The sequence below is a fragment of the Oncorhynchus clarkii genome, chromosome 1, assembly GCF_045791955.1.
Source record: "Oncorhynchus clarkii lewisi isolate Uvic-CL-2024 chromosome 1, UVic_Ocla_1.0, whole genome shotgun sequence".
Taxonomy (NCBI): Eukaryota; Metazoa; Chordata; class Actinopteri; order Salmoniformes; family Salmonidae; genus Oncorhynchus; species Oncorhynchus clarkii.
Window position 1 is genome coordinate 68,502,547 of NC_092147.1, and position 20,902 is coordinate 68,523,448.

The following is a 20,902-nucleotide window of genomic DNA, read 5'->3' on the forward strand; positions in this document are numbered from 1 at the left end:
TAGAGTTTATTTCCATACCGCTATATCGACACATTTTAGAGTTTATTTCCATTACGCTATATCCACACATTTTAGAGTTTATTTCCATACCGCTATATCCACACATTTTAGAGTTTACTTCCATAACGCTATATCCACACATTTTAGAGTTTATTTCCATACCGCTATATCCACACATTTTAGAGTTTACTTCCATAACGCTATATCCACACATTTTTCACATTTGTGTTTTTGCATCAGAAATTATTGCTTATGGTTACCTTCATGTGTGTGTAAACTATTACTATTCTCAGATTTGTATATAATAGATATTAGATGTGTATGAAAATGTGTTTATTTGCAAAACGCTATATATCCATTGTTTATCTGGAATGGAATGTTCGTGCCCTGTATATTTGACTGTGATATGTGGATGTCTCTCCTAGCTATTTTAAGGTGAATGCACTTACTGTAAGTCACTCTGGATAAGAACATCTGCTAAATGACTAAAATGTAAAATGTAAATGTTTTACATACAGATCTCATATTACTGTATTGAATAACTTATTTAGAAAATTAAATAAAATTGATGTCACAAAAGTATAATTTGTACATTTCTTTATTAAAAATGTAGTTATTTGTTACATATTTGTTAGCATTTTGCAAAAAAAAAACATGATTATGTGTCTCTCTGAAATGAAAAAGTTATAGATTTTAAACAAATACATGTCTGTCATTGAACAACCACATGCCACGATTAGATAGTGAGAAAACCCACCAATCTCTTTCATAATTTCATTCAACATTAAAAGCTAATTTACCAACTCAGCTCCCATTGAGTAGCCTATTCGGTACTAAAAGGAAAGACAGATGGAGAGCTGTTTTTCAGTTGCTATTAGCTCTATTAATCCCTTTGAAATAGCCAGTCAGTCTCTGTTGGGCTCAAGACCCCTTAACAAATTGGTGTTAAAAGGAGTTGAATCAGCAGGGCTCTGAGTGCAACATTAAAGCTCCCTTCATCACAAGCCCTTTGCTGGCCCAGCATCAACATAACATATTGATCCCTTTCAGTCTGAATTTTGGAGCTGGCAACCAGTGGGGGAGGTGCCTGACACTCTCACAGCTCTGTAATGATTATCCCCAGTGCCCACCCACCTGTGCTCTCAGATAACTAGCACTAATTAAAATGTACTTTGGTAAAATATCAGAGATATTGGCTTTGAATGCTTTTCTTGAGCTGTAAACTGTAGATAGTACAGAGGGGATCTCACTATGCAAGATCCACAGAGAAGAGACAGGTCCTATTCTAGGAACATTTACATCCATGGACATTGGTCAATACAGAGTATAGATAGAACATCACATGGATAAACAGTGTCAGGCGTTAGTTTTGTGTTTTCCATTGAGGGTAAGCGCATTGGGTGCTATGAAACAGTAGCCATGATTAACCCTATACGCAAACGTTTCCTTTGATAATATACACTGGTCGCTATCGGAAATCATACATACATTGAATTGATTGGAGTACTGATTAGAAGAGCTATTTCACACATAAACACTATTTTTACAGATGGTCATGAGGACTGAACTGGGGTTGTTGTGATTCGTGTGCGTTTTCATGGGTTGGCTCATTCAGCTTGTGCTTAGAACATAGGCTATCACCTTGTTAGCGCTCTGTCATATTGGGTTGGTCAGTCTTAATGTAGCTCTGTCCAGCTGTGCTCTCCATAGACCAGGTGAATGGAGGCCTAGCTTTGGAAGACTCAATATCTGCTTCTTTTCATGGAGAGAATGGTGTAGTCACGATAGTAGGGGAGGTTGTGGTGGCACGTGGTGCTGAGAGTCTGTGGTCACATTGACCAGGGCAGTGGTCCGGTCAGGCCAGTCTAGCTGGTTTCAGAAAGCATGGCCAGCACTGTGTCGGCCTGTGTGGCTACGTTGGTGCTGGAGTGACCAGAGAGCTTGTTGAGCGTCTCCTTCAGGTTAAGAGATTCCATTTCTTCCTTCATCGAGCCTAAGAGGGAGGAGTATAGAGAGAAAGACAAAGAGAGAGAGTAAGAGGCAGAAAGAAGGAGCGAGAGAACATGCGTGTGGGTGTGGATGCACGTGCATGCGTGGGGTACCTACTGGAGTTGGCCAGGCTACAGATAAGCCCTAGGGCACTGAACTTGAACTCCACAGTCGCCACTGGGTCATCCAGCATCTTCTGCAGTGTGGGCAAGAGCTCTGCCTCTCGGAATGATTCCTGCATGGAGGCTGGAAAACAGAAGGACATGTCACAAGCACACACGCAAGGAGTGTTAGTCTCTCATTTACAGGAAGTACATTATGGTATTGAACATTGGTATGCAGGGGAATTAGTATAACCTAAAAAAGAGTTTACAGTAATTACCATTGTGAAATATAAGCTGATATTATTACATTATATATTATTACATGCTGACATAATACAGTATATACAGATATTATTACAAATCTATTTATTTTGGTTTCTGTCAGTAAACATGTATCTAGCTACGTTCTGTCAGTCCAAAGGATAGCTTTAGATGTATTGATCTTTCCCTCTTTGCTCTCAAAGGATAGTAGAATCCCTCACCGATGTCAATGGCAGATGCAATCGCCAGGGCCACCAGGGCTTCATTCTGCATGATCAAGTGTTCACTGGTTGCCATGGAGATGAGGTGTCGCACCCCATCTGCTTTGGTTACAGCATTGATGACTTCCTGTAAGAGTCGGAATGGAGAGAATCAGTCTTTAGAAGAGATGAGGATTACACACATTCAGTATGTAATCCTCGTACTGTGTGTGTGTGTGTGTGTGTGTGTGTGTGTGTGTGTGTGTGTGTGTGTGTGTGTGTGTGTGTGTGTGTGTGTGTGTGTGTGTGTGTGTGTGTGTGTGTGTGTGTGTGCATGCCCACAAGTGACTCACCGGGGCACGGCTGTGTCTAATAAGGGCAGCCAGGAGGCGGTTGGCCTCTCCCCTGACCCCTGCATGGTCCCGTGCTTCACACCACTCCATGATCCTCGCCAACAAAACCTCATCTTTACCCAGCACTGCAGCTGCCTCCTCTGAGAGAGGACGAGCGGAGGGAGTGGAGGGGGAGAGAGTCAGAGATAGAGAGTGGGGGGTGAGAAATTGAGTGAGGGAGGAGATTAGAGATGAGAGAAAGATGGTTGAAAGGGTTGGAGAGAGACAGAGAGAAAGGGAGAGAAAGATAGAGACAGAGAGAAGGGGAGAGAAAGATAGAGAGAGAGAGAGAGAGAAATGGGGGAAATAAACAATGAAAGGATTAGGAGTGAGAAAGCAGACTCAGAGTGGTGATTCCCTTTATAGGAGTGTATTACCTCAGTAGACTACAGTAATCAAGGGGACCCACTGTACCCTGCAATTTACTGTGACAGGTCATAGTGGTGCCTGTGGTGGATTTTATATCCCACATACAGTGTAAATAGGCTGTGATTCCAACTGTGCCTTTGGACATAGAATCATTTTACAGCATCTACTGGGGCTGAAATAACTATCCTATAGTTATTAGGAACAACAGCCCTGTTTCTTAGTTTATCATAAATAAAAATGACTCCAACACACATTTAGTTAACTCTGCACTAGATAAATGCATTTGACCTATGTGATTTTAGTTTAGTCACATGCAGTATAACCCAGACCTCTACATTAAGCACACATCCCATTCTTCTTCACCATACACCTTTCCCACGAACCTTGTCCATCCACCATCATGCGCAGGGTGCCCAGCAGTTTGAACTGCACTGGGGGCATGTCAGAGCGCAGCAAGGTCCTGATTCTCTCTGTCACCCCGTCCTCCAGCATCCTCACCTTATTACTGGCTGAAACACCATGGAGAAGAGGGGTCACAGTGGTCTCAGAGCTGAGAGTCCTTAGTGTAAGAACAGCTTACAAGATAAACACATCAGTCATTCATTTCCCGCTGCCAGTTGGTCATTCAGTGGTGGGTTCAGTGGGGTCAGTTTGTGTGTGTGTGTGTCTGTGTGTGTCTGTGTGTGCGTGCGCGTGTGTTTGTGGTTATCCATCCTACTATGCACCTGGGATCGCCAGGTTTCTGAGCGCACTCAGTCCGGCATGCTGGACGGACACGTCGCCTTCGTCCACATGCTGCTCCAGTAGGGTCAGGATATGAGGAACCACCCCTAACTCCAACATCTTCACACAGTTACTGTCTGAGAAGGGTGAGAGAGAGAGAGAGAGGGGATACAGGAATTGACGAGAAGAGGCAGAGAGAAGATACAGAGAGAGAAAGGTGAAGAGAGGTTATAAGGTAATTCAATATGAATATATACATGGGCTAAGAACATCAGAGACTGAGGAGAATCAATTCTCAAAACTAAAGCAGTCAATGCAGATAAGTCAATCTGAAGGCATTTTGTTATCTCACCGTTCCTGGCAAAGTTGGCGATGGCCAGGGCTCCAGACAGTTGCAGCTGAGTGTTGGAGGACTGCAGCCAAGAGAGTACATCCCGGTACACCACACCCGTGCCCTCGCCAAAACACTTCTGCATGGACTCATCTAATGCACCAAACACAGCACACAGGGACAGGCAGCACATCAAACTAGTCAGTCACCAATCATCCATATTTAATTTAGCAAAGAAATCGAAACAGATAAAAGAAATAAACAAGAAAACCATGTATCATCATCATCAACACATCGCATGAGCTGATTTTTATGGATAAAATGTGATTCTTAGTCTGAGAGTATCTTTGCTCGATTACATTCGGGAATCAAACATCAATCAATTTGAGTGATGTGAGCTGACAGACAGTGAAGGGGTGTGGGTGAGTGAGGCATGGACTATGGGGGTAGGTTCAAGGGGAGAACCATAGAGGGATTCTGGTGCCTCCAGGTCAGGTTGCGTTCCTTACCTCCCAGCAGGAGGGAAACGATGAGGTTAGAGGCAATCTTGATGCTGCAGAGGTCATGGGGGTCAGAGCCACCCTGTAGCCCCCGAATCATCTCGGACAGAGCCTCTGGAACCCCCGACTCCACAAACTGCAGCTTCAGAACGTCTGACAACAGCAGCACAGGAGGAGTGTGTTAGTCTGAGCACACATTCATTCAACCCTCTATGTGAAAAGCTTAAACCTCACTTGCAGCCTATTTAATCTCATCCGTGTCTGTATAAATTATCATCATTTGAATGACCAAATTTCAGGCCCTTGCCCAGATGTACCACTCTCTCCCAGTGATCCCAGAACCTCCAGTATGATGTGTCTTCTCTCTGCGTCAGTAGCCAGTTTTAGCTGGGCCGTCAGCACCTCTGCCACGCCCACCTCTACCAGAGCCTCCCGCGTCGTGTCTGCAGGGGTCAGAGGCCACATATTTTAATTGACACCTTTATCTAACCAGGCCTGTCAGTTAAGAAACAATTCTCATTCACAGATAAGAATGTGAGAAACACAATAACTGGTTCAACTCAGTATACGCAGTCTCCAAGTAAACAAATGAGACAAGCACACCATTTTGGTTCAGAAATGTAACCAAAAACGAACAGGCTTTCCTCCCCACTGGCTACAGAGGTCAATTCAACGTCTATTCTGTGTTGGTTCAACATAATGTCATTGAAATATCGTGGAAACAACATTGATTCAAGCAGTGTGTGCCCAGTGGGTCCTCTCTGTGACCCTGTCTAGAGTATACTAAAGTTCCTCTGGTGTTCCTCACCCATGTCGGCCAGGTTACAGAGGGCCAGCAGACACACGTTGACCAGTGGGTCGTTCTCTAGGTTCTCCCTCATGATGGCCACCAGCCTGGGGATCACCCCACACTGCACCAGCTGATCCTGCTGGGCCGCTGAGAGAGGGAGGAGGAGAGGGATAAAAGGGGAAGGGAGAGGAGGAGGTAGAGAGTAATGGAGACTGAGATAAATAGACTTGGAGAGGTGGAGGCACACCCAGCTAATCCATCAGGACAAGCATTGCGCAGCAAGATTCCATATTCATTTAGTAGGCAGATTCTGGTTCCGATTCATCCTATCACTGCAGGTAAAGCCTGATTCCCCCTGGGAAGGGCCTGCGAGAGTCAGACCCACTCACTGTTGTCGAAGCAGATGCGTCCGATGGCTCTGCCAGTGTGGAGCAGCAGCTCCTCGTCTGCACTGTTCAGCAGGGGCACCAGAACCGTCACCAGCCCCGCATCAATGCACGGGTCCCTCACCGCCGCTGGAACACAGGGACAGCATTTCCTCAATCTCTGTTTGTACCCACAGTAAGCCTATGGCATTGTTGTGTTTGTAAACGGAGGACTGGATCTTGGTAGATGCAAATAGAAAGTAGTCCTGCTGCTGTCAATGAGTAGCAACCAAACCACCCCCTCATTTTTGGTTCAGGGAGCGGTTCTTACAGAATGCACATAAGTCAGTGGCAGAAGTTCTGCTTTATGCATAGAACAATGCATAGATTAAAGAACAAAGGATAGTGAAGGAAGCAGAGGGCACATCAGTAACATATATTATGCATAGATATCATCTACATAAAGCTAATTAAAATAGTACATTAGCATAACTTATTTTGAAAGGGCATTTTGAACCTCAAGTGCCCACTGGGCACACACTGGTTGAATCAACGTTGTTTCCATGTCATTTCAATGAAATGACATTGAACCAATGTGGAATAGTAGTTGAATTGACGTCTGTGCCCAGTGGGTACTTAGTAGAGGTCATGAATATTAGTTGATAGGTAATGACTAGGAGCAGGTGAGGTAGCAGAGAGACCACTTTTCTGTCTAAACTGTCCATCAATGGTAATAGTTTGATTGCAGCCAGACAATAAAATCAACTTATTTTATTTTAATCAGTGAGTCTTTCAAACACAGTGTGAGTCAGAGTAGTAGTGATTAAGGGCTTGGTTCTCTCCATTAAACTCAGATTGGTATTCATGCCCCCTGTTCCTCTGTCTTGTGGGCTGGCATCTCATCTCACCTTCCCTGGCCATTTCTGCAACCACCAACGCCACTTGGTTGGTGAGAGGACTCTTCACCCTGAGGGACTGGGCTAAGATGGGAAGGATCCCACTGGAGGCGATCTCCTCAGCAGCACCCTTCTCTGGGGACAGATCATACACATACTTATATGTCAACTACTCCTTGGCTTGGAGATACAATAGAATGGAATAAAACTGAAGATGGAAAATGACAAATGGTTTTATAGTAACATAAATCATCTTTATTGACCTATAGACAAACCAGCTAATTGTTAACCAGAAACTAATTCAGACACAACTTTTGCAAATGAAAGTGTCCCAGCATTAGATGTCATTCCATTTCCTGTGCCAAGTCTCTTCTCTTTCGTCTGTTCTGTGGGTGGCACTGTGTGCTCTTTTCGAAGGATGGCTCCCGGTCTCTCTGTGGCTATGGGATCCGAGGGTTCGGGGGTGGTCTGCCGGGCATTGGGATGACAACCCAACTCGGGATGAGGAGGGCTTTTAGCGGGTGGAATAGTGAGGACCAATTGGAGGTTTTACTTAGTAGCAATGCAAGTATCATGGTACAGCTATATAGACACTCAATCATCATGTTACTTTTTAATAGTACGTTTATAAACATATATTTTGATAAATAGAATTGAAACATGTGTCTCATTATGTTAAGTGGTGAAATAGGTATAGCCAGTTATAATTGTAATGGCTTAGCAGATAATAAGAAAAGACTATCAGTTTTTACCTGGCTAAAAGAGAGGGAATATAATATATATTGTTTACAGGAAACTCAGTCAACAATTTTAGATCAAGTTTTGTGGAAAAAGGACTGGGGGGGAGAAATATATTTCTCCCATGGGCAAAGAAATTCAAAAGGATGATGATATTAATTAACAGGAATTTTGATCCAAATGTGCAAATTGTCCAAACAGATCATCAAGGTAGATGGATTATTTTAAATATGTTATTGGACAGTTAACAGATATGGCTTATTAACTTATACGGTCCAAATAATGAAGCTTCTTTGAAAATATATATTAGACTTTATCAACTCTACAACCAACACTAGACTCTATTATTATGGTGGGGGATTTTAATACGGTTTTGAATACCTCTATGGACCGTAAAATAAATCACACTACAAACTATCACCGTCAGGCCCTTAAGGAAATCATGAATGTAATGGATATATTGGAATTAGTGTATATATGGAGGCTTAAATACCCTGACCTAGTGAGATATACGGTGGCGGAGGCTTAATCAAGCTAGTCGTCTTGACTGCTTTCTTATGTCATTCTCTCTGGCACCAAAAGTTTTAAAAGTGTTGACAGGGGACAGAATGCGGTCGGATCATCACATAATTGGCATATATATTACTCTTACAGAATTTCCACGTGGGCGAGGATATTGGAAATGTACTCAAATCCTACTGGATGATAACTTGTTTATAACTAGGACAGAACAATTTCTAACTGACTTTTTCTGACATAACATAGATCAGATCCCCTTATTGTATGGGATACTTTTAAATGTGCCTTTAGAGGCCATGCAATTCAGTACTCATCTATAAAACAAAAGCAATTTATATCAAAAGAGTCCATATTAACAAAGGAAATTGAAGGACTAACAGTACAGTTAGATAGCAATAAAACCTGTACCATAGAGGCACAGAATAAGTTAGAGGAAAAACTAAAAGAAATGGAGGAACTTATTCAAGAAAGATCCAGTGTAATATATTATAAAAATTAAGCAAACTGGATGGAATATGGGGGGGAAATGCACCAAATAATTTTTCAATCTTCAATATAGAAATGCTACCCCAAAAAATGTATTGAAACTTGTTAGAAATGATGGAGTCACACATGATTCACTGAATTATATTTTGAAAGAGGAAGTAAAGTAGTTTAAGAATATGTTTTTGTTCCAGTCTACTCTATCTCCACTAACCGAAGCTAATTGTATGGATTTTTTCCCTATTAATAATGTAAAATGAACATCTGTGCAGAAAGACTCAAGTGAAGGCCAAATTACAGAGGAGGAACTTCTTGATGCAATTAAAGCCTTTAAGGCTGGGAAAACTCCAGGGCTGGATGGATACCAGTGGAAGTATACCAAACTTTTTTTATATATACTCAGAGGACCATTATTAGCATGTTTTAACCACTCCCATATAAATGGTAGATTATCAGACACGCAACAAGAAGGTCTGATATCATTATTACTGAAACAGGATCAAATTGGTATATATAAAGATTCAGTCCATTAAAAAAATTGGAGGCCTCTTACACTTCAGTGTTGTGATGCAAAAATTCTAGCTAAATGCTTGGCACAGATATTATTCATTCTAATCAGACAGGTTTTTAACATGGACAATACATTGGAGATAATATAAGAGAAGTACTGGAAACAATAGAATACTATAAAATATCTGGGACACCAGGCCTAGTTTTCATAGCTGATTTTGAAAAGGCTTTTGATAAAGTACGACTGGAGTTTATATATAAATGCCTAGAATATTTCAAATTTTGAGAATCTCTTGTAAAATGGATCAAAGTTACTGTATATATAGTAACCCTAGGTGTAAAATAGTAAATAATGGCTTCATCTTAGAAAGTTTTAAAGTGTCAAGAGGAGTAAAACAAGGTTGTCCACTGTCTGCATATCTATTTATTATTGCCATCGAAATGTTAGCTGTTAAAATTAGATCCAACAAAAATATTAAGGGATTAGAAATTCGTGGCTTAAAAACAAAGGTGTCGTTGTACGGTGGTGATTCATGTTTTATTTTAAAACCACAATTGGAATCCCTCCACGGCCTCATAGAGGATCTACAGTTGAAGTCAGAAGTTTACATACACCTTAGCCAAATACATTTAAACAAAGTTTTTAACAATTCCTGACATTTAATCCAAGTAAAAATTCCCTGTTTTAGGTCAGTTAGGATCACCACTTCATTTTAAGAATGTGACATTTCAGAATAATAGCAGAGAGAATGATTTATTTCAGCTTTTATTTCTTTGATCACATTCCCAGTGGGTCAGAAGTTTACATACACGCAATTAGTATTTGGTAGCAGTTCCTTTAAATTGTTTCCTCCTGACAGAGCTGGTGTAACTGAGTCAGGTTTGTAGGCCTCCTTGCTCGCATACGCTTTTTCTGGTCTGCCCACACATTTTCTATAGGATTGAGGTCAGGGCTTTGTGATGGCCACTCCAATACCTTGACTTTGTTGTCCTTAAGCCATTTTGCCACAACTTTGGAAGTATGCTTGGGGCCATTGTCCATTTGGAAGACCCATTTGTGACCAAGATTTAACTTCCTGACTGATGTCTTGAGATTTTGCTTCAATATATCTACACAATTTTCTTTCCTCGTGATGCCATCTATTTTGTGAAGTGCACCAGTCCCTCCTGCAGCAAAGCACCCCAACAACATGATGTTGCCACCCCCGTGCTTCACGGTTGGGATGGTGTTCTTTGGCTTGCATGCCTCCTACTTTTTCCTCCAAACATAACGATGGTCATTATGGACAAACAGTTCTATTTTTGTTTCATCAGACCAGAGGACATTACTCCAAAAAGTACGATCTTTGTCCCCATGTGCAGTTGCAAACCGTAGTCTGGCTTTTTTACGGTGGTTTTGGAGCAATGGCTTCTTCCTTGCTGAGCGGCCTTTCAGGTTATATCGAAATAGGACTCATTTTACTGTGGATATAGATACTTTTGTACCTGTTTCCTCCAGCATCGTCACATGGTCCTTTGCTGTTGTTCTGGGATTGATTTGCACTTTTCGCACCAAATTACGTTCATCTCTAGGAGACAGAATGCGTCTCCTTCCTGAGCGGAATGAAGGCTGCGTGGTCCCATGGTGTTAATACTTGCGTACTATTGTTTGTACAGATGAACGTGGTACCTTCAGGCGTTTGGAAATTGCTCCCAAGGATGAACCAGACTTGGGAGGTCTACAAATTGTTTCTGAGGTCTTGGCTGATTTTTAAAATTTTCCTATTATGTCAAGCAAAGAGACACTATGTAAACTTCCGACTTCAACTGTAGATACTTTTGCTAAACTCTCTGGATTAAAACCAAATTATGATAAGTGTACAATATTATTTATTGGATCACAAAAAATGATACTTTTACATTACCATGTAGTTTACCAATAAAATGGTCTGACAGGGATGTGGACATACTCACTATACAAATCCCGAAATAAAGAAATGATCTCCCTCCAATAAATGTTTATAGAAAGTTAGCAAACATAGATAAGATCTTGCTAAAATGGAAAGGAAAATACCTGTCACCCTGATTAACTCTTTAGTCATATTACAGTTTCCCTATTTGCTTATGGTTTTGCCTACACCTAGTGACCTGCTTTTAAATTATATGAACAAAAAATATTCAATTTTATTTGGAATGGCAAGCCAGACAAAATTAAAAGGGCCTATTTATATGGCCAAATATGAATTCGGAGGGCAGAAATTATTAAATATTAAAGCATTAGACCACTCACTAAAGACATCAGTCACACAAAAGTTATACTTAAATCCAAAATGGTTCTCTAGTGAATTGGTAGGAATGCCTCACCCCATGTTCAAGAATGGCCTTTTTCCCTTTATTCAGATTACAACCGCTCACTTTCGGCTGTTCGAAAACAAAATCATCTCCAAAATATAGTTATTTTTTTAAACAAGCCTTAGAAAGTTGGTTGCAATTTCAGTTTAATCCACCTGAAAATACAGAACAAATAATACAACAAATATTGTGTTTAAATTCAAATATACTTGTGGCATTACCACAAAAATGGAAGAGGCAAGTAGAACGGGGAAAAAGTAAGGAACTTGTCTCTCGGACCTGCATTAAAGACCTTAAATGGTTAAAGAAAATTGTGATAAATAAAAACATATGCTTATTTTTTTATTTTAGCAATGGCTTTTTTTCTGGACACTCTTCCATAAAGCCCAGCTCTGTGGAGTGTACAGCTGAAAATGGTCCTATGGACACATACTCCAATCTCCGCTGTGGAGCTTTGCAGCTCCTTCAGGGTTATCCTTGGTGTCTTTGTTGCCTCTCTGATTAATGCCCTCCTTGCCTGGTCTGTGAGTTTTGGTGGGCGGCCCTCTCTTGGCAGGTTTGTTGTGGTGACATATTCTTTCAATTTTTTAATAATGGTTTTAATGGTGCTCCGTGGGATATTTTTTATAACCCAACCCTGATCTGTACTTTTCCACAACTTTGTACCTGACCTGTTTGGAGAGCTCCTTGGTCTTCATGGGGCCACTTGCTTAGTGGTGTTGCAGACTCTGGGGCCTTTCAGAACAGGTGTATATATACTGAGATCATGTGACAGATCACCTGACACTTAGATTGCACACAGGTGGACTTTATTTAACTACTTATGTGACTTAATTGGTTGCACCAGATCTTATTTAGAAGCTTCATAGCAAAGGGGGTGAATACATATGCACGCACCACTTTTCCGTTTTAATTTATTTCAATTTTTTGAAACAAGTCATTTTTTAAATTTAACTTTACCAATTTGGACTATTTTGTGTATGTCCATTACATGAAATCCAAATAAAATTCAATTCAAATTACAGGTTGTAATGCAACAAAATAGGAAAAACGACAAAGGGGATGAATACTTTTGCAAGGCACTGTACATGGATATATATAGCAACAATCTTTCCACAATATTAAAGCTGATCCATCCCTTCTCTTTGAGGAGATTGATCAGGATCACTGAGTGCACCGGTTGTCTGGACTTCCTCTCTCTTCTCCTCTTTTCGATTAACAGTGACTCTAACCGATCTGTGATGTCAGGAGAAGACCGGAGAGAGAAACTAAAACAGAATCCTCCTCTGTTGAGCTTGGGAGGGACATTCATTGTGATTATTAAAGCAGCAAGATGCAATAGACACAGAGGAAGACTTAATGTTAGCATTTCTCCTTTCAGAGAACGTCACAACAGCCGAGGAGGCAGTTCAGGTTGTCAGGCACTAGGCCGCGCTGCTATGGTAACGTCCCCTTGCCCGTTTTTGAGGAGAACCAAATGTGGCTGCTTGTGCACAGTGCAACCTCATATAAATTGGATATTTGCCGAACCAGAAAGAGGGAGAGCTGGAGAATAACCTGACCTGTCACTCTCACACTTCCTTCCTTTCATTCTTAAGACACCCCTCCCCCTCTCCACAGCACTGGGATGTTTAATGAATACAGATGAGAAACAGCAGGGGTGTTCTGAACGCTGCTGTAACACTCAGTCTTTTTATAACTGAAGATTTGGGCCGAGACTACGTCAGGCATCCAAAATATGATCAGAAAAGAGACGTTTGTGCCTCAGCCCAGCAAATCAAAAAAGGGGGGAATGATAGATCCCTAAACAACATGATAAATATGCTGAGATAATTGAAGCTGAGACGATATATTGTTTCTAAATGGACTGGCCTTGCTTGCCATGGCCAAAGCAATGTCATAAAAGCTAACTGCTGGGAACAGGACAGTGTATACTTGTGTGTGTGTAGAGTGGTGTGTGTGTAGAGTAATGTGTATAGAGTGGTGTGTGTGTGTAGAGTGGTGTGTGTGTAGAGTGGTGTGTGTGTAGAGTAATGTGTATAGAGTGGTGTGTGTAGAGTGGTGTGTGTGTAGAGTGGTGTGTGTGTAGAGTGGTGTGTGTGTAGAGTGGTGTGTGTAAAGTGGTGTGTAGAGTAATGTGTATAGAGTGGTGTGTGTGTAGAGTGGTGTGTGTGTAGAGTGGTGTGTGTGTAGAGTAATGTGTATAGAGTGGTGTGTGTAGAGTGGTGTGTGTGTAGAGTGGTGTGTGTGTAGAGTGGTGTGTGTGTAGAGCGGTGTGTGTAAAGTGGTGTGTAGAGTAATGTGTATAGAGTGGTGTGTATAAGAGTGGTGTGTGTAGAGTGGTGTGTGTGTAGAGGGGTGTGTGTGTAGAGTGGTGTGTGTAAAGTGGTGTGTAGAGTAATGTGCATAGAGTGGTGTGTGTAGAGTGGTGTGTGTGTAGAGTGGTGTGTGTAAAGTGGTGTGTAGAGTAATGTGTATAGAGTGGTGTGTGTAGAGTGGTGTGTGTGTGTAGAGTAATGTGTATAGAGTGGTGTGTGTGTAGAGTGGTGTGTGTGTAGAGTAATGTGTATAGAGTGGTGTGTGTAGAGTGGTGTGTGTGTAGAGTGGTGTGTGTGTAGAGTGGTGTGTGTGTAGAGTTGTGTGTGTAAAGTGGTGTGTAGAGTAATGTGTATAGAGTGGTGTGTGTAGAGTGGTGTGTGTGTAGAGGGGTGTGTGTGTGTAGAGTGGTGTGTGTAAAGTGGTGTGTAGAGTAATGTGTATAGAGTGGTGTGTGTAGAGTGGTGTGTGTAGAGTGGTGTGTGTAAAGTGGTGTGTAGAGTAATGTGTATAGAGTGGTGTGTGTAGAGTGGTGTGTGTGTAGAGTGGTGTGTGTAGAGTGGTGTGTGTGTAGAGTGGTGATGTGTGTGTAGAGTGCTGTGTGTAGAGTGATATGTGTGTGTAGAGTGGTGTGTGTGTGTAGAGTGATGTGTGTGTGTAGAGTGGTGTGTGTAGAGTGGTGTGTGTGTGTGTGTGTAGAGTGGAGTGATGTGTGTGTGTGTGTGGAGTGGTGTGTGTAGAGTGGTGTGTGTGTAGAGTACAAACTCACTCTTTTCCAGTAGCACAGCCAGCAGGGTGTCCAGATGAGGCTTCAACTCCTGCTCTACCAGCTCAGTGCTCACACTGATGGCACTCAACGCCTCTGTTAGAGATTCTGCAACACATACACACATGCACGCGTGCACGCACACACATTGTATATATTAGTCACATCCTCCTGCAGAACAACTAGACTACTTACATGTACTACATAATATTTCTGTAGAAACAATACATGCCTGTACTGTACATTTTGATGTTGTACACTGTACACACCCACACAAAAACATCTACACTGAAACCCCTCATGAACCTTCAGGCTATTCCAATCTCAAAGTGGCCAATGCGCATATACGTCAGTACTGGTATAAAATAATTACACTCATTCATCATCCTGCCTTCTGTCAATAAATGCAAACCCAACACAAGCTACAATAAAGGTGCTTTCTGTGAATTCTGGATATTTCAAGTGACTCCCCCAAACACACTGCAGTGATCGCAAATAAATGTTGCTGCAATGCACCTCTGCAATACATATTGGCACATACTGTATAGGACCAGAGTCACATGAAGATATGAATACACAGGCTGAGAGATCAAGTCGCATCATGCCGTTTTACATCAGAGATTGCAAGGGATGGCTGGCACTGGTATCCCCCATGCCAGAGGCTAGGGAGAGAAGGGGGGAAGGTGTGTGTGTACATAATTTCTCTAACATCAATCAAATCAAATCAAATTTTATTTGTCACATACACATGGTTAGCATATGTTAATGCGAGTGTAGCGAAATGCTTGTGGTTCTAGTTCCGACAATGCAGTAATAACAAGTAATCTAACTAACAATTCCAAAACTACTGTCTTGTACACAGTGTAAGGGGATAAAGCATATGTACATAAGGATATATGAATGAGTGATGGTACAGAGCAGCATAGGCAAGATACAGTAGATGGTATCGAGTACAGTATGTACAAATGAGATGAGTATGTAAACAAAGTGGCATAGTTTAAAGTGGCTAGTGATACATGTATTACATAAGGATACAGTCGATGATATAGAGTACAGTATATACGTATGCATATGAGATGAATAATGTAGGGTAAGTAACATTATATAAGGTAGCATTGTTTAAAGTGGCTAGTGATATATTTACATCATTTCCCATCAATTCCCATTATTAAAGTGGCTGGAGTTGAGTCAGTGTCAGTGTGTTGGCAGCAGCCACATACCTCTGTCCCCTTCAGCTAGCAAATACCTGACCGCTTGGTGCGACAGTGTTTTGTCATGTCACACACTTTCTTGCTTGAGGATGTTGTTGTGACAGGGGACACAGTGTGCGTGCGTGTGGCACGTGTGCATGGGGGCGGTCTCGCCATTCAGGCTCTCCATTGGTCTCCCCATATAGTCTACTTGTAGACTAATCAAAGAGTTGTCATACAATACTTTGTAGCCAAGACTGTTATTGATCACTATAGTCTTGGCTGTAAATCCCTTTCCAACTTAATTTAACCGATCTGAAAATAAAGCCATGTGAACAAAAAAAAAGAGCCTAGAACCCTTAACTTGAGAAAGAGAGAGAAAGGCAGAGCCTCGTCAATGTGTGGGTGTGACCATCAGCTGTCCACTGTGCTGTTCTGTTAACACACTTTCTGAGCAGCGCCACAGAGAGAGTCACAGCACAGAGGGAGTCACAGCACAGAGAGAGTCACAGCACAGAGAGCGTCACAGCACAGAGAGAGTCACAGCACAGAGAGCGTCACAGCACAGAGAGAGTCACAGCACAGAGAGCGTCACAGCACAGAGAGAGTCACAGCACAGAGAGCGTCACAGCACAGAGAGAGTCACAGCACAGAGAGTCACAGCACAGAGACAAATCACTTTGGCTAATCCCTGGTAAGCAGTGTGGAAATAGAGTCTGCAGTGGGGTGCTATCAGGGTTATATGCACAGTGTCAATTATCATACAGACCCCCATTTCCCTGTTTCCATTTGTCAGTCAGTGTGTGTGTGTATATGTGTGTGGGTGTCTAGACAGGGGAAATGCTGCCTACAGCAGAGTGTTAATCTGTCCCACCGAGGGCTATAGGAACCTCCCCCTGGTCCTTATTGCCACTGACATCCCACCAACAGCCCACTGGGCACAGACACCAATTCAACGTCTATTCCACGATAGTTCAACATCATTTCATTGAAATGACGTGGAAACAATGTTGATTCAACCAGAGGGAGTGCGCTTCCATTTAGACATTTCCAGCCCTACAGGCTCTCTGTCCACTCCTCTCCCTGTCTCCAGGGTTTCTACGGCAACAGCCCCCTGCTACCTTTGTCTATCCCAACGGGCTTACCTGAGCTGGTAATGTCAGCCCATGTTTCTATGACCTTTGAACACAAGACAGGAAAGGATAACTCCTTGTCTCCTGGAGTCTAGCCTGAGCTACGTCCGTGTCGATCACTACTGTACTGTACATCCCCACCCGGCTCCAAATATTGTCAAAGCCTCCATTGCTAAACGCACTCATTGGCATGCACACGCTGTAAGGGAGGATTTCAGAAAGGGTTTTTCTACTCACCCATGTCGGCCATGGTTGCAGGTCGGCAGGCGCTCACTCTGTCTCCCTAGGATTCTATCCCGGCTCCCTGGCTGTGTGTGTGTGTGTGTGTGTGTGTGTGTGTGTGTGTGTGTGTGTGTGTGTGTGTGTGTGTGTGTGTGTGTGTGTGTGTGTGTGTGTGTGTGTGTGTGTGTGTGTGTGTGTGTGTGAGTGTGAGTGTGAGTGTGTGTGTTTGGCTTAGTAATGAGAGAAGAGCAGCCCTCCTTCAGGCCAGGCGTGCCTCTTCTCCCAGCTCTGCTTCAGTCAGCTAAGCAGCCTGTGTCTCCCTCCCTCCCTCTCTCTCTGCTCTACCACCCTGCTCCCCCTCTCACCACTGCGCTTGCGTTCTCTTTCCCTCTCTCCCTCTCCCTCTCTCTGTCTTTATTTCCCTCGGTCTCTCTCACACACAGTACCAGAGCTTGGGACTAGAGGGTTCTCTCTGTCTTTATTTCCCTCGGACTCTCTCACACACAGTACCAGAGCTTGGGACTAGAGGGTTCTCTCTGTATTTTTGTCAAAATGTAGTTCTTGACGTAGCCTTGTTCTGTTCAATGTTCTCTACCTATATAGTACTCTCAATACCCCAATTCATGTTAAGTTCAAAAGAATACTTGCTAAAAATTGCTGACACCATTCAAACCAATGAGGGTTCGGAACACTGTCGGTCTTGTCTGTATCGCTCCGTCCCTGCCTCTGTTTTCTAATTCTCTCTCGTCTTTCTCCTTCTCCTTCTCCTTCTCTTTCACACAATCCCTCCCCCTCCCCCAACCCAACTCTTCTGCCTCTCTTTCCCCTCTCTCTCAATTCAATGTAATTCAAAGGGCTTTATTGGCATGATAGACAGTTGTTTACATTGCCAAAGCAAGTGAAATAGATAATAAACTAAAGTGAAATAAACAATTAAAAAAACATTACACTCAGAAAAGTTTCTGAGGAATAGAGACATTTCAAATGTCGTATTATGGTTATGTACAATGTTATAACAACGTGTGAGTAGTTAAAGTACAAAAGGGAAAATAAATAAACATAAACATGGGTTGTATTTACAATGGTGTTTGTTCTTCACTGGTTGCCCTTTTCTTGTGACAACAGGTCACACATCTTGCTGCTGGGATGGCACACTGTGGTATTTCACCCAGTAGATATAGGAGTTTATCAAAATTGATCAGCTTAGTTTCCACCACGTTTTGTGGGCAGTGTGCACATAGCCTATCTTCTCTTGAGAGCCAGGTCTGCCTACAGCAGCCTCCCTCAATAACAAGGCTCACTGAGTCTGTACATACTCAATGTTTTACTTAATTTTGGGTCAGTCACAGTGGTCAGGTATTCTGCCACTGTGTACTCTCTATTTAGGGCCAAATAGCATTCCAGTTTGCTCTATTGTTTTGTCAATTCTTTCCAATGTGTCAAGTACTTATCTTATGGTTTTCTCATTATTTGGTTGGGTCTAATTGTGTTGCTGTCCTTGGGTCTGTTTGTGTTTGTGAACAGAGCCCCAGGACCAGCATGCTTAGGGGACTCTTCTCTAGGTTAATCTCTCCGTAGGTGATGGCTTTGTTATGGAAGCTTTGGGAATCACTTCCTTTTAGGGGGTTGTAGAATTTAATGTCTCTCTCTCTCTCTCTCTCTCTCTTCTCTCTCTCTCTCCTTTCAATGCTCTCTACCTCCATCCAGCCCTCCTTCTCGCTTCCTTTCTAATACGCTCTAAATCCTAAATCTCTCCAAAGCTCATCAGCCGACTAATAGCTCCTAGGAGACACTGAGACTGAAATACAAGAAGCCATAATAATGACGCAAAAACTGATTCCCTTTACGGATTCAGCCTCATTGTAAGACCTTCTAAGATTACTTTAAACAGGAACAAGAACAACAAATAAATGATGGTGTGATTACTGAATAAAGGTCATAATGCAAATATAAACTACAACGGGTAAGCTGCTGTGATTGGACTATCTATCTGACCTCATTTTAATACGTCTCATTACATCATAATTCCATCCTATCGACAAGACTTGCTCGGCCAACAGAGCAAGAGACATTCATTTCATAAGAAGTAGCAAAATGAGGCCCCACCGGCGACACATAATGTAAATGAATACAAATAAAGATCGAAATACAAGTAGAAGCCATTGCTGGAGCGGTGCCAGGAACTGCTGGTACACATTAAGAGCTTCTGTCAGCAAGATGATCCATACCGATACTGTGTGGGGAGTTTTAAAACCAAATTGATGCCAAGAATAATTGTATTACCATGTCGATGGATGAGCATAGAAGTCACCAGCAGAGGACATTAATTTATGAAGACCTCCGGCTAAGAGCCACATGATTGGATCGTTCAATTTCTGCTAGCCTGCTTTTGGTCAGCAGGTGGCAGTGTAAGACAGATCACTAAAGTAATTTTTTTTTATGCTCCAAGGTTGATGATAACATTCTGTCTCCCCAACTTGGATCCTTTCTCAATGTTCGTGACAGTTGCGGTGTCTAGTGAAAAATGGCAATGCCATTGTCCAAAGCTTCAGTGGCTTGTTTGATTCCTCCACTCTGTACTAATAATGTGGACACAATATCAAGGCCTGTTCTTTGTTTACAAGTTGTGTCCCACCTGGGACAACGACGACGAAGTCAGGAAGTCTGTAAATAGTTTCCCCCTTATTGACTTTCAACACGGCCGTCTATCTGTTCAATTTAACCCAATGAACAGAATCCATCATGACCAGACAAGACACGTGATCACAAGACAATCATGGGGAAATCCAGTTCTCTCTGACACAATTTATTAGGGATTGTGCCTCAGACAAGTCAGCTAAACGTACTGGAAGGTCTGAGAATGGTCTAGAAGGTCATGTTAAGGGAGTTACTGGGCACAGAGGGACTATTTATTGTGTCCTGTTGACAGATTCCGACCAATGGTAAAGCTTCAGAGTTAAAGAAATACATCTTGTTCAGTGATATTTATATATCCTAGACCCAGATAAATTCATTCTATGGATAAGTACATCATTTGTATGTTAAATGCTCCGTACATAGACAGAGAATCCTATTTTGTTAGACTGATGAAACAAAACCAAGAAAATTTATTCATAGCACGTGTGCCTGCCGCAGAGAAAACACGCAATTCAATTAACCCACCAGACAATCTAATTGGAGCTACAGTTCAGATAACTCTATTTCATGGACAGAGCAAGTTGAGATCAACCTCTGGGGTGTTCTAAGAGAAGAATCCAGGAGCACTTCAGAAGTGCATCAGCTCTTATGACAGAGAAGCGGTCATTCGTATTCACACGTTCCTTCCTCATGTCATGCCTTATAACAGAGACATTATTCACACTAATGCACAAGAGCATAAGGGCAGCTTTGTGATTCATTGTGCCCTTCTGCATGACGTCAAAGTCAGCGCATCAGGCATACTCTAAATTCCCTAATAGAACTGTCTATAGTTTATGTACTGTAGTAGTTTGTGTCAGAAAATCACATCTGGTCCAAACTGAATGATCTATTTAACAGCTGTTACGCATGGTATTTGACAATACCAGTGGATGCTGTAGTGTTGTCAGGACTCCCTCCACTGGCCAGATAAACCCAGTGTTAGGTAAGGAAGGTCATTTCTGGGAGTGGTGCTGTTGTCTTTCCCAGACAGCCTTCATTAGCTAATGGCCTTGTCCAGGACTAATCCATTCAGTCTCCCAGACATCCCTTTTCCAACCTAGACAGTACGTAGTGTAACACTCTGTGCCCACTCTC

The 20,902-nt window shown here is 42.3% G+C and overlaps 1 protein-coding gene across 1 annotated transcript; it reads right to left on the bottom strand.

Annotated features, from left to right (window-relative positions):
* Positions 1–582: 582 nt before the first annotated feature.
* Positions 583–17,431, bottom strand: LOC139417117 (rap1 GTPase-GDP dissociation stimulator 1-like). Its single transcript, XM_071166364.1, has 14 exons — positions 17,144–17,431; positions 14,587–14,691; positions 6,933–7,055; positions 6,049–6,174; positions 5,678–5,806; positions 5,187–5,312; positions 4,879–5,022; positions 4,391–4,522; positions 4,041–4,175; positions 3,699–3,824; positions 2,908–3,047; positions 2,576–2,702; positions 2,107–2,235; positions 583–1,993 (listed from the first exon to the last, which is right to left on the bottom strand). The coding sequence occupies exons 1-14, from the start codon at positions 17,154–17,156 to the stop codon at positions 1,866–1,868; spliced, it is 1,683 nt and encodes a 560-aa protein (XP_071022465.1). The 5' UTR covers positions 17,157–17,431; the 3' UTR covers positions 583–1,865.
* Between the last annotated feature and the right edge of the window lie 3,471 nt (positions 17,432–20,902).